This window comes from Notothenia coriiceps, unplaced genomic scaffold (assembly GCF_000735185.1).
Source record: "Notothenia coriiceps isolate Sejong01 unplaced genomic scaffold, NC01 NC01_scaffold00021789, whole genome shotgun sequence".
Lineage (NCBI taxonomy): Eukaryota > Metazoa > Chordata > Actinopteri > Perciformes > Nototheniidae > Notothenia > Notothenia coriiceps.
In genome coordinates, this window is record NW_011354490.1 from 186,500 (window position 1) to 201,322 (window position 14,823).

General features: G+C 39.9%; 1 protein-coding gene across 2 annotated transcripts in view; it reads left to right on the plus strand.

Annotated features, from left to right (window-relative positions):
* Window positions 1–13,219, plus strand: part of asic1b (acid-sensing (proton-gated) ion channel 1b) — a 167,647-nt gene extending 154,428 nt beyond the window's left edge. For both annotated transcript variants that reach the window (XM_010780425.1, XM_010780424.1), the window contains 7 exons: window positions 4,081–4,231; window positions 5,168–5,224; window positions 5,702–5,855; window positions 10,019–10,110; window positions 10,430–10,509; window positions 11,068–11,169; window positions 11,832–13,219. In XM_010780425.1, coding sequence (XP_010778727.1) covers window positions 4,081–4,231; window positions 5,168–5,224; window positions 5,702–5,855; window positions 10,019–10,110; window positions 10,430–10,509; window positions 11,068–11,169; window positions 11,832–11,927 — 732 coding nt within the window. In that variant the 3' untranslated portion in view covers window positions 11,928–13,219. The remainder of the gene's footprint in view (window positions 1–4,080; window positions 4,232–5,167; window positions 5,225–5,701; window positions 5,856–10,018; window positions 10,111–10,429; window positions 10,510–11,067; window positions 11,170–11,831) is intronic.
* Window positions 13,220–14,823: the final 1,604 nt, after the last annotated feature.

The window sequence follows — 14,823 nt, forward strand, 5'->3', positions numbered from 1 at the left end:
AGGCAAACATTGTACATTCTTCTCTGCTACAGATTTAGTTAATAGTTAATTTCAGATCGTCATTTTTTATTTAGAAAAAAACATGGTGAGCAGCAGGCCATGGATGGTTTTGTAGATAAGCATGAATCAATGAATATTACGACTCGTTTGACAGATGGCCGGTTGTCAGAGCAATAAATATTGCACCGGTGGGTTTCAAAAGGAGCATTTGCTGCAAACCAGATAACAGACTGGTGGAGAACATCAAGCTTCTGGAGTGCGTCCATTAATGCCAACCTATTTATAATGTCACCATAACTCAACGTAGGGAGGATGGTCATTTCAGATTTCCTTCAATAGTTTGACCCTATGGTATTACCTCTCTAATAGTCTCAGCTGGGTTCATTTCAAAAACAGTTTGAGATACAAGTAGTTGAAATAATGTAAATACATATAAAAAGTAAAGATTATGGAAAAGTCTAATTTAGCCTTTAGTCTTCTTTGTGACCCTTCAGAGGTGGCCAAAGGATTGCTCACCATTGGACTTGTTGGACCAAGCACTACCTCTGCTGTGTCAATCCCCAAAGACCTTTCCATTTAATTCCCTAATGTTTAGCAGAAACAGTGTCTTACAAACCGGAGATGGTCTTGCGATGGGATCACACCAGCCGCAACACCAATTCAGGCCAAAAGCATAAGACAGACAGAAATATAAACACCCGGCAAATCTTTCAAAACAGCTTTTTTGGTAGTTACCGAGTATGTGTCTCTAGAAGCACATTAACATCCATATTTTATAGAGTCTATGGTGACAAACAACTGCACTTCAGCAGCAACATTATAAAGCAACTTACACATTATTGCATTACTATTAACATTCTAATAGTGTCTTATATAATAATAATCAGTCATAAGGGACCTTTTTCTGCAGAACGATACTTTTATTTTCGAAAACTATAATTATATTTTGGTTGATAACACTGCTTTTCAATTTTGAATGCAGGACTTTTAATTTCAAGAGAGTCATCTTACTTTAACTAAAGAAAATGATGTGATTTCTTCTACCACAACTAAACAATTTTTTTTTTCCTTAATCTGAATACTTGCAATCATAAGGGATTGAGCCCAGAAGAGAAATATATTTATCACTGTTCCTGTTCAAGGCTTTTGTTGGACCCATGGGAGTTGAAATGAGGCGTCCCACATTGTAAGCTATCTCAGCACTACGCTGTGATTTTTGAAGGACAAACGATTTTCTTCTTTCCCAGAATCGAGGTTGAAATATAATTATGGCCGGTCAGTCAAGTGTTTCACATAAAAGGCAAAAAGTGTGCCTCAGACCCATCAATACTGCGGCTGTTGTAAGGACAGTTAGTTTCTAGGTTGGAAGGACTGTTTTGTAAGATGGACATTTTGCAATTTAAGGGACTGTACATGTTTGTTGGTGCCTTGGAGGCTCTTGAGTAGTTCTGAAAGTTACATATTTGGGGTCTCAACATGGTCAAGGATACACAGACTTTCTCCAGTCAGCATGTGTAAGTCTGAGTTTGGCTCTGTGAAAAAAAGTGTGTGTGGGTTCTTCCCTTGAACTGTGAATAATTCTGTGGCTGTGACTGCAAGGATTCAGCCTCACAAATCCTACACTCTTGCCCCTAATATGCTACAGAACCATGCATAATGAATGGAGGATGGATAGGGATGGATTTGGTAGTGATCTCAGTCATTCCACGTCCACACTACTAGTGAGTGTGTTCCAGTGATGGTGGGATGCAGCAGGATTTTGCATGCTGCCAATGTCGCGTCTGCAGGAAACTGTCCCTCTTTGTTTTTCTCTCCTTCTCGCTAGCTCCTTGACTTATTTCCTCTCCAAAAGTCATTACAATTCCTATAATACAGTCCCCTTTCAATTGTATTCCCTCACCCTCTCTCTCTCTCTCTCTCTCTCTCTCTCTCTCTCTCTCTCTGGATTTATTTATTTCATTGGCTGGCAGGCTCACTCTTCATTAATCTAATGCAGTTTTCTCAAATTCATTCAACTGCCTGCTTCAGCAGTCCTGTAGTGTAAAACTGTCGGGGGCTTTTCAGCTTGCCCAACTGTCACTCACCATGATCCCACAAAAGAAAGACATCTGCAATTTCTCCCTGTTTAACATAAAATGCAAAAAGAACAACATGTTTCTTCTACATCCTCTTGTCTTTTTGTTTGCAGAGGGTTGCTGGCTCTTGCTTTTCCTCTTTCTTCTTCCTGTTCCATTTGGTTTGCGGTCTCTCACTCCGTAACGAAGGTGGAATTGAAGTCACAATCTTTAAAATGATTTTCGTTCCTATAGTTGTTTAACAGGACACTAACATGTCCTGAAATCTCAAACACCAGTTTGGCTTTTGTCCAAACTTGCAGAAGTCTAACCAATTGGAAGTCATTCTACCAAGAGGTGGATTAGGAGGGCTGAGTCGAGCTTTTAAAGATGCAACAAAATCTAAAGGTCAGAACTGTGAGCATAAGAAATCACCCAGCCACATAGCTCCTTCCATAGGTCTAGGCCACGTGATGAGATGAATAAATACACACGCACTTCTTATTGATTACCATATTTTACCCGGCTCTTATGGTTTTTATGTTCTGTCTGACTTTGTGAAGCGTCCTTGATGTAAAAATATGCAGAGCAATGATTATAGTCTCCTGATTGGATTGTAGTCAGAGCTTCAGGTTTCACTGTGTGTGTGTGTGTGTGTGTGTGTGTGTGTGTGTGTGTGTGTGTGTGTGTGTGTGTGTGTGTGTGTGTGTGTGTGTGTGTGTGTGTGTGTGTGTGTGTGCGTGCGTGCGTGCGTGCGTGCGTGCGTGCGTGCGTGCGTGCGTGCGTGCGTGCGTGCGTGCGTGTGCGTGTGTGTGCCCTGGGTTATTAGTAACCAGATCCAGAGTGTGACACACCTGGTTGCCTCTTGCACTCCAGTACAAATCTTAAAAAGCTTCATCCCTAAATCATAACATTGGCCTTTAATTTATTGCTGTGTGAGCAATCAGTGATGCACTGATGAGGAGGAAACACACTTTGTATAGCTTCCTCCCTTAATGCATATTAATGCATCAAAGTTTGTCCTTTCTTTAAAGCAGCTTTATTTAAATTAATATTCTTCATATTTACATATGATATGTATGTTTCAAAGAGCACTCTGTTTAAGTGGCTTCACTTTACTTTCTACATGAATAATCTGGTACAACCTCAAATATACAGTAAGCAACAATCATTGGGGCTTATTTTGAAATAGTGGGTCTTTTTTTACATTTTTCCTACTTTATAAGTCCCATTTTTTGTTGTTCATACTTTATACAGTAATTGGTCCTCACCAATTGTCCGCGTGTGACGAATAGGGAATGTGAAGAGGTTGGCTCATACAGTATGTGCAGTTGAATGCAAGGTTGCATACTTTTAAGAATGTGCTTAAAGATGCTGAGCAATGCTGAGTAAGAATACAAAAGTAAAATAAATGTAAAAAATTGTTTATTAGAAAACAAACAAAAAGGGTAAAAATGAAAAGATCTGTCATTAATATTTGTTTGTATGATTTTGCTGTGCAGCAACTTCAGTACACATTACTGTGCATGGCACTTACAAGGTTTCACAGAATACAATGTGGTAAACAAGGACAAAAGCTCACTGTCACTTTGTGTGACTGATGGATATGTCTACTGTCCACATAAATTGTACATTTGTGGATCAAAACAGAGGAGACATGGCTCCACAGGTCCTGCAGCGAAGCTGTTAAGAGTGTAAACTTCACAGCTCTAATACTCTGATGATACTATTCAGATCCTGCATGGAGAGTGGGCTGTACAAATAAAGCACAGAGGCACACTGGGAATAGGAGAAACGTAGGAGAGAACCGCCCACCATAAGCTCCACTATACACATGTATCCACCATGGAGTAAAAGCAATCCTTTTCAGAGCCTAATACAAAAAAACTGCGTATTGGCTTGTAAATATAGGTATTGAGGGAAAGAAAAGGGTCAAATAACTGCATTAACAGGGCACAGGAGATGTTCTTGAACAGACAATAAGCTCTATAGCTAAATTGGTTCTGCACTGTTGCTTCTCTCTCAGCTGACGTACCTGCCTCCACCTTGGGGGGACTGCAAGGCCTCGGCGATGGACTCAGACTTCTTCAACACTTACAGCATCACAGCCTGCCGGATCGACTGCGAGACACGATACCTCGTGGAGAACTGCAACTGCAGGATGGTCCACATGCCTGGTAGGAACCACAGGGGCATGTCACTGCTCGACATACATGCTATCTACATTAGCTTATAAAGATGTAGATGTTAAAGTGTCTCTTGTGGTTTGTAGTGCTTTTATTTGAATTTGGCGTGGCAAAAACAATTCTTAAGGAATAAAGAGCTTTTTGCCAGTGACTGCATTCATACTTTCACACTCCACTGGATTGGAAAACTCAAGTGTTTCCCTTCGAATTTGTGCAGTGATTACAGTTGGCATATGTAGTCTACCTCCTAAATGTAATCACAGGGTGGCATCTGAGCTGGCAAATTGAAAAGGAGTTTGGCACAGAGGAAACATTGGAATTTGGCCTCTGTTAACCCGCACTCACCTGTCCAATAACTGTTAATGTGTCTCTATTCAATCACGGTCAGTGTTTGCACATCCAGGGAGACCCAGACAATCGGTCTGGGAAATAATCAGAATTAGCTGCTTCCCTAAAGTGATTGTGCAGTTGATTTATGTGAGTCTACAGACAACTCCCCAGCTAAAATCCTCTGCTCCTATCCATCTATGCTATCTTCCTGTCATTCGACTGATTTTTCACGACTTTAAAGCAAAATGCAGTGAATAATTGTAGCTGGGAAATCATTTCCTCTACATGTAGGACACAGCTTTTTCCTTTGTCGAGGGAGAGGGGTGGCTCAACTGCCACTGGGGAGAAAGATGGAGAGGGTGAGAGAGACGAGAGTGACACGGACACGGAAGTAGTTACGCGAGGCGGAAAGTACAAAAGTTAATGAAATAAATTACGAGATGGGATCACATTTGGGAAGAATATCCAGGCATGATAAGATTGGTGATGACACACTGAGACAGCATTAATTATCAGTTAACATCTTGTCACCCTTTGTGGTTCTTGGTAAAACCCTCTTCTCCTTTTGTTGACACTGAGAATATTATGTGTCCTTAGGAGATGCCCCGTACTGCACCCCGGAGCAGTACAAGGACTGTGCAGATCCTGCCTTGGGTAAGGAGATAACCCAGCATGCTGTATGTGTGTGAGAGTGTGAGTGTGCATATTCGCTGTTCAATGTGTATAGCCAACTATTCAAAGCCCCTTATCCATGCTGATAACAGATAAAAGTGTTCCTTTAGCCTTAAGGTAGCTCGAATAGTAAACCTCAGGCCTGGCACTGAGCCGGTCCTTTTCACACTCCCCTGTCTCTTTATCAGCTGATACCTCTCAGGCCTTTCATGACTGTTGCTTGTTTTCAAATCTCTCACTCTTTCAATAAACCATGTCTATCTTTTATATTTCTCATAAAAGCCTCTAGGGTGTCTCCTAGCGGCGTCATTTCAAAAGTTTTCTTTGACGCCTTTCACTCTGCTGGCTTTGTGTTTGTCATCCTGATGTGATGATAAATCTGTCTGTCTCTGTGTCTTCTCTCTCTCCATTTATCTGTCCTCTATCTACCCCTGGCTTCCTAAATAATCTATTTTTCAGACTTTCTTGTCGAGAGAGACAATGACTACTGTGTGTGCGAGACGCCGTGCAACATGACGCGTTTCGGTAAAGAGATGTCCTTTGTCAAGATACCCAGCAAAGCATCAGCAAAGTACCTCGCCAAGAAATTCAACAAGACAGAGCAGTACATATCGTAAGTCACATTCTTTTGTCTTATCCAATCATCCAAAACTTTTACTAATATATTTTCTTTGAAAAGTTTAACTGTTGAGCACAAGATATCTTCACTATTAAGTCCATTCTCAGGTTATGTGGGTGTTGGATTTGTCAGGTTTTCACATCACACTTCTTAAATTGGATACTGTATTAATCAATCTGGACCCTTTTTCCCCATGTCTTTGTTTCAAAGTGCTTTATGGAGTCAACCGTGTTTTCTTTAATAGGTCCTGTATTGAGCGAGAGCACTGCAGCCACTAAACTGTTTTTGATGTAATGCTTCAGGCACCAATTGCACACCGTTATGGTACATCCACTAAAAAGGAAGTTACACTTTAAGTTGCACATGAGACCACATCATTCTGCACTGAAAGCTTAAGAGGGAGAGAGAAGGAGAGAACTGACGATAAGCAAAACACGCAAACACTGAGTGGAGGGGCTTTGGGCGTTGTATTTTAATTTTTTTCTGGGAAATAAATATTGAGATCATATGATATTATCATGCTATGGCTTTACACATTATAATGTCCAAATGTATGAAATCAATTTAATTGAAAACAAAAACGTACAAAAAAGGTTACTGAAGTCTTATTTTCACATTTTTTTAGAATCAACAAACAATTCATATTTGATTTTGCATATATTTCCCTTTTTGCAATATATACAAAACCATACTTAAATAAAATAAATCGAATTAACATTATGATCTTGCTAAGCCATATCCACAGGCTTATTTTCTGTTTTCATTTGTCAGGATTCACCATGTAATACAGAACTGTGGATGTTTCTTCTTTTGCAGAAAACAGAAGTTGCATTTAAGTACTGACACATCTGTAGCTTTTATTCTTATTTGTGATGAAGGAGAACCTGATGTGTACCATTGTGTTGGTCAAACCACACCACATCTCAGACAGAGTGAAAGTGTTTTGAGGTTTATTTCCCTTATAGCAGCTTGCTTGAGGCTGCACAACAACTGCTGCAACCAGTTCACTTTCTCAAACCTGGATATTTTTCCATTGAGTTGAGGAAAAAGAATAAGGATGATTCAGTCTGAGTTTGACTTGATTAAGCTGCCAAGTATGTACTGTTTCTTTGCCAAATGTAATGAAAAGATCAAAAGTAGTTCAAGGGAATGGGGAGAGGGAGAAATAATAGTTAAATCTTGTATCTATCATTCCCGGCAGAGCTGTTGAGGACAAGATAATTACACCATATGTAGTCGGAGTGCGGCAAAAACCTTTCACTTCTCCCTGCTGAAAGTTTTATTTAATCCCCTTTGGATAGATGTGAGTCCTTCCAGTTCGTCTTTTGACTGGCAATGTTTCCAAGCAGTGTCAGGCTGATGAGCATTTGCTGGAAGTGTTCTGCTATCTGGGCTGCACAGTGTTTAGTGGTGTGAAACTGAAGTGGACTGTCATTCTACTGGGAACCACTAAAGCAGGGGGAGAGAGATATTGATATAGACGCAGACACAATGCATTATTTATTAAATAATACTAATATTACTACTTGGACGGCAGCAGCAGTGTTATATTTATCCAATCATTCTACTTTGAGGGAAAGATAGAACATATACAGATATGGACTGCATTGAATGACTGCTACACTTCCACTGCATTGCACCGTCTTTCTGTCTTTTATTTTCATATACAGTATAGAGCCTATATTGCATATATATGCGAGGACGCATCCTTCAAACTGAAGACAGCTCACTCAGGTGGGCCTACAAATCAGGAGAACACACACAGGAGTTTCAACAAAAAGCAATACAAAAACACAACTATATCAGTGATTCCCTATCCCAGGGTTTAACTACTGCAGCTGCCATGGAGCAGGCCTTTCTGCAAAGATTGTAGAAAGCTCAACTGATTAAACAAATTATTATAAAATAAAAACCTCAGTTTTTAAGATTTCCAAATATTGAATAAGATGTAATACCTGAACACTATGTGTTGCAAGCATGAAAACAGGAAGGTAATTCTAAACAGTAAGCTACAGTAAAAGTAAGGAATTAAATATATCATTGAAATAGTAAGATACGCAGAAGACCTATTTTGATAAAAGTAAAACATAAACAGTATATATAATCCACAAAAAGTATTGGTTTAAATACAATAGTTAGCTGAAAGTAAAACACAAATATGTTTATATTTATATAATGTTTGATTGGCAGCTGAAGTAATGGACAAACAGTTATAATGGGTAGTTACTAGCTAACATTGGACAAAGAGCTGAAATTATACAATAAATTGTATAATTGTATGTTATTGTTTAACAAAAGAAACAGGTAACTAGCATTTGAAAAAATAAATAAACTTAGTGGATATTAAACTGTAAAATGTTGTTAGCATTAGTAATTGATAAAAAAAAATTTTTTAAATGGTGCGCATATGTTAAAGTAAATGGAAAACAGTTTACTGTGTTATTAATACAAGTTGGTCGCTAAAAGTAATGGATTCAGATGGTTTCAGATTAAACGTCCATATTCTGCCACTCCAATTAGTACGGCCTAAAAGTGTCAACTTCATCAAACCGACCTCATTGTTGCACACTATTCACTTTTATATTATCAATAGTGTTTGATAAAGTCAATTTTGACATTGTTTTATGCCAACACATTTGTAACGTGTGCTTTTAGTTCTCAAAGCTGGAAATACAGCATTATATTATATTATTATTATTAATACCTCTGTTATGATAATTCAAGATATCTGCTGTGAAAAAAAAGTCATTGAAAAGGTTTGAGCTCATCGGGTGTATGTCAAAAAAAGAATGGGAACGAGTGACCAAGATTACAACCCTAGGCGGGATATTAAGTTTATGATGATGGTTTTGTTTTATGTTGAGTATACTATGGATGTTTTATGTGCTTTTAAAATCGTCTGTGCAGTCAAACTACAGGAGCTGAAAGTACATCTCCCAGCATGAAACAAGCAGATGTGTGCCCATCTTCTATGAGAACATCTCCAGCTACATTACCAACTGTAATTTGCATTTCAACTTAGCCCTCGGCTTAGAGCTTCTTCAACTGACAGATCATCACGTGTCTTAACTTAAATTGAAGTAATAAAACAGTAAACTAAATCCTCAAAGTCAAGTTACGTTTTTGATTCAACCCCAGTTATGTGTGTAGTATGTCATTTAGCCCGCGGAGAGGATATTCAGGAATCAAAATAATAGTCTGCTTTGCCTTGGGCCGTAAACTAATTCTTTCTCATTCTGCTGAAGTCCTGAATTTCAGATATTGACACAGCATGAAATCAAACAGCTGTCATCATTTCCCTTGTTTTCCATAATGACCAGACCCACCGAGGGGAAATTAGCTTGTGACTGCAGGTTCTTTGCACGGGAGGATTATGAGACAATAGGCCCGCTGGGAACAGACTTGCAAAAGACCCCCCTACCTCAGCTACATGGAGCCAGACACCCATGGGTGTCTTTTGGTTGTGGTTTTGTGTTCTCTTTGCTTCTGTTTTGTGTCCCATTTTGAGTCGTGTTTTTGTAATTATGTTTCGTCTGTGGTTGTTTAGCCCTTGTTGTAATCTGTTTGCGTCTCTTTGCATTTCTTTTTTATCCTATTGTGGTTACTTTCGTCTTTTTGTATTTGTTTTGCATATTTTAGTAGTTGTTTTGCATCTCTTTGAAGTCGTTTTTGCATCTCTTGGTAGTTGTTTTTAATCTCTCTGTAGTTGTTTTGTGCTTCTTTAGGGCTGTTTGTGTCTTTGTAATAGTGTTGCAACTCTGTGTAGTTTTAAGTCTCTGTAGTTGCCGTTTGTCACTTTGTGATTGTTTAGAACCCTTTCGCAGTTATTGTGCATCTTTTTTTAAGCGCTTTGTGTTTCTTTGTGGTCATTTTCTATCCATTGCTGCTTGGTTTTTGTCACTTTGAGAGACATTTTGTAAGTAAAGGCCATGGAGACAAACGTTGTGGCCCTAAGCCTGTGCCCTGTCAGCCCGTTCAATAATCCATATATGGTTATTTACTCAACCCAATGCATCTGCTCAGTTATCTGCAGGAAGTGCCAGACTCACCAGTCATGTTCTCCGCCTGCGGACACTCTGATGAAGCATGGTGTATGAAACATACACTGAGACATTTAAATGTGTGAACTAAGACTGAGCTTTTCTCTCTGTTTACAGTGATAACCTTCTGGTCCTGGATATCTATTTTGAAGCGCTGAACTACGAAACCATCGAACAAAAGAAAGCCTACGAATTGGCAGGCCTTCTGGGTAAGGAAATGGCTGTCTAGTGTTTCCATGGGAGGAGATAATAAACAGTATTCATATACACATCAGATGATTTTGATGAAAAGTGACAGTAAGGCAACCGCTTGTTATTGTAAAATAGGTGTTCAGGTCCCAGATGACACAGCGCTGTCTCTTTAATCTAGTGTGTCTGTTGTGTGATTTTCAACATTTCTTTCTTTCTAACATCTGTTTTCTAACACATTTCAGACCTAAACAAATATTAAAAGCACATTTAAAATATGCTTCATATGAATAAACAGAGATGATAATCCTCCTTAAAATGTCCTATTTCTCTCTCCAGGTGATATCGGAGGTCAGATGGGTCTCTTCATCGGAGCCAGCCTCCTCACTATTCTGGAACTCTTTGACTATCTATATGAGGTAAAATAGGTCTTTAAAACACCTCCCGTACTTGCGTACAAAATTGAGTTTTGCACACTATTTCACCAAGGACGTGTTTTAACGAGCGTGACGAACGCTGTGTCCCTCACAACCCTGCAGCCCATCTCTGTGCAACACACACACACACACACACACACACACACACACACACACACACACACACACACACACACACACACATCTTAGCAGCAGCAACTCTGAATACATTAACATTTTGGATGTATTATATTTTAGATTAGTTGGGATGTCTCTGTCCGTTCTCATTAGAGCAACTCTGTGTTGCTTCCTCCATTATAAATTCTACCAGCAATGCAGAAAGATATTTGTGTCCGTCTGTTTGTGTGTGTGTTTGCGTGAGAGAAAAAAGCAGCACCTGCATGTCCAGTTTGGAGGGCGAAACATATTTATAGATGGATAAAATCAATCTCTCTTGAATTTCATTTTGCATGATCCTTCAAACTCCAAAGTGTGTGGGCTTGGACTATAAAAAATATATTTTTGAACGGGTCAGTAACGGGTGTCCTCGGCTATTTTCAGGTGATCAAATACAAGCTGTGCCGATGCGTGAAGAAGAAACACAAAGGCCGCAACAACAACGACCGGGGAGCTGTGCTGAGCCTGGATGATGTGAAACACCATGTCAGTAGACTGCTGCTCAGTACTTCCACTGTATCAGACTCAATTTCCTTTGACAGGGACACACTTGGAGTGAAGGAGGATGATAGGGCAGCCGTGATGGTGGTGGGGAGGAGTCAAGAGAAAGAGATGGAAGAAACCAGGGACTGGGGAGACAGGGAAGGGAGTGAAAGTGTGATTGGGAGAAGAGGGGGAGAAAATTGATAGTGGAAAGTGGTGTGCATTTAATCAAAGCTGCTGGACATGACCAGCAGGGACAGGCCAGGATTAGAGCGTTGGAAGGTGTGACAGCTCACTTATTGCCAAGTGTAAATGAAGTTCACTTTAATTGTAGGTCTGAGATCAGGCAGAGGAAAAAGGAGAAAGATGTGCTCATCTTCTGATCCTCTCCCCTGCCTTACATCTTCATCATTTTTTCTTTAAAGCATTTCTTATGGGTCTATTCCCTCTCAGCCCCATCTTGTTTCTAATGTCACACATTTATCTGAGGGTTTAGTACTTTCTCATATGTGTTTTATCTTCTGTTTTACTCTTGATGTAAGGACTCCCCCTCCCCTCTTGTTTTAATACGTCCTCCCCTGCTGATCATTTCTCTTCAGTGTCTTAATCCTCGTTTATCTTACAATCTAATTTTTGCTTTCACTCTCTGCTAATTTTTCTCCCAGGATCCTTGCGATAACCTGCGTACACCATCAACATATCCTGGCAACATGCTACCCCATCACCCGGGCCAAGCAAACTTTGAAGACTTCACTTGCTGAGCAGACCCCGGTGGGGAAGCATCCAAGTGCGTGTTATGCAACCAAAGCCAACCATACAAGAAGAACTATCCAGCACGGGGGGGAGTGTGAGGAACTGATACAAAGTCTAACAGAGGCACTTTTTACATAGATACGGAGTTAAGCGGACAAATCAAACACGACAAAGAACTGTCACCCAAGGCCGAGCGGAGAGGATATCCCAAAAATAAAAAATATCTGTCAATTTTCCGGAGAACATTTCATGCAGCACTCTTCTATCTCTTGTGTATCTCTGGAATACTGCCGCAGAGGATGTGGAGGAACCTTGCCAACACGGACCTCTCTATCTCTTTCAAAAGACAACAAAATTAAATGTAAAAATAAACATGTACAGCTATCTCACCATAGACAGCAGATCATAAAAAAGAGCCCCCATGCCTTTATATAACACACGATGGTTTCACACGACACCGGCCTGCTAGTGAGACTCATCCTGCTTACTCCACTTTACATGTAGCAACATAATGTACCTGTTGCAGCGCTCCGTAAAACATCAGCTGGACTCTGTAGTTGAGAATGTATTTATGTTCACGATGGGTGTAGTTGGGTGTGCAGGGAAGTTTTTCGGGGGGCTTGTGTTAAACATAGAGGTGCATTATCAACCATTTAAAATGTACTGGTGATGATTTCAGGTCTCATCATGTAAATGCATGCTTGTATTTGTCCAATGCATGTTTTTCATTTCATCTATAATTCTTTTTTTTTTTTTACATATATATATATATAAATGATATAAGTACCAAGTTTGCCTCAATGATATACAGGAAAAGGAAGATGATACATCCCATATATGTGTGTGTGTGTGTGTGTGTGTGTGTGTGTGTGTGTGTGTGTGTGTGTGTGTGTGTGTGTGTGTGTGTGTGTGTGTACCCAGTCAGCCTGTGTCTGCTGACTGAATGAATGAGCTGCACCTAATTTGATTTCTCATCTGTTATTTCATTTTCACGCGTGCCCTTTGAGTCGAGGAGTTTTCATTCAGCTTCATTAAGTCTTATCTCGACTGCAGGATGAGGTGAGCGGAATTATTTTACGAGGAGTTGATCGCTGAAATCCAAGTAATGTTGGGCTGTTAAAAAAGTTTCTGTATCTGTGTTCTTGTTGCAAGAGTCTTATCAAAGCACAATAGCAGTATGTTGAGGTGATGTAAAAGGCAACGTACTATTCTTCTTGATATATTGTCATATTATTAATATCGTGTTGATCCGACTGTTTTTCGGTTGTTGTTTTTTCTTTCATATAAAACATAATCGATATTGCCTGATAATCCTGTCTCCATCGTCCAGGTAATAGGCTGGTCTATTTAGTTATCAAAGCATAAATAAAATGTAAATATCATTTTGGAAATTGTTATTCTTCTGAGGTTTTATTCTTATCAGTGAATTCAGTCTTTAAAGCCTCTATTTGTTCGTTTGGTTGAGGTGAACGGGGGGAAAGCGATGTATTTGTCAACTCCAGATACTGTGCAAATGTTCATTTTGAATCACAAGTAGCTCTCAGAAAATCTGATTAAGCGTTCTGGGCTTAGGGATTTTTCTCAATTTTCTCTTATCAACATATTATCTTGTGTTTTGCTTCACACAACATTTTTTTTAAATTAAGTCAGCATTAAGGGTTTAGGGGCAGGATTCTGGCATTAAAACATGTATTACTTATCCACTGAAACCGTTCATTTGTTAAAACCGCTGCAAGCCACAACATTGGTGTTTCTGAGCTTGATATGCTTGAAATGTAATTACAGTTTCTGCTGCTCAGTGACAAAAGAATGGATGAGAAATATCCTGCACAGCCAAAACAAGTTTTATCAAGATTGTCAGTGAGCCAGCGGCCTCACATTCTGGACGGCTCCTGGTCCTCTACTATACTGTACATCTGCTGCTGCCAGCTGCCACACTTGTATTAAAAGCAGCTTGGTGATGCATGACAGTGTGAATATTAGAGTCCAGTTAAACATGTTCTGCCTTGAAATCATGTTTGTTGCTCGGACGGCTGCACAGTCCGCTGCTACCAGGCACTAAGGGTTATTCTAGGACAGGAAGTTTACTTTTGCCTCATGATTCTTTCATGCTATATATCTTTTAGCAGGGAAACCGAACATCAACATTGTTCACCCAATGTGAGTGTGCATTCCTTTTTTATTATTCAGAGGAGAAACCTCAGCTGGTATTCACATATTCATATCAAGTGCTCAAGCTCCCGGGAACCAGCTCCAACATCTGATGAAGATGTTTCCTGTTTTGAATGTCTGACACAGGATGTTGCCCCCTGACGGTTTTATTATATTCTGTTGTACCTGCCAAGAAGACAAATTAATCAAGAAATAAAAGATGATGCTGTTCATTTCCTGTGTGCACTTTTTTCATTGTGTGAGTGACACTTTTACGACCCAGAAGATTGCAGGGTGTCAGCAATTGGACAGCTGCCAGCCAGAAGATGCTTTCTACGTCTTGATGAACCTCAGGCGTAAAGCAGAGCAGGTGGGGGTGTGAGGGAGATGCACCGGAGGGAATTCAGACAAACTGAAAATATTTCCAAAATGTACGGCTTTGGGATTATTTCCTGCAGTTGTGTAGTCTTGATTCAGTTTCACCTGTTAGCCAATTCCTAAATCTTGGCATCCGCCTCCTGAAAGATGTCCACCTACAGTATTATGCACCTCATTCAGCTCCTCAATATAAAGATCAGAGATGTCTGCTCCCTCCCTGCTTTCACCTTGTTGCTTGACACTCAGCCAATCTGATGACAGTATAAGAAAAATATGCTCCTGTACTGGAAACTATCCCAAACTGCAGGCCCTTCCTAAATGGCTTTAACACCCTCGGGCCTTTGGATCTGATGAAGCCCTGTTTTCATTCAGGGA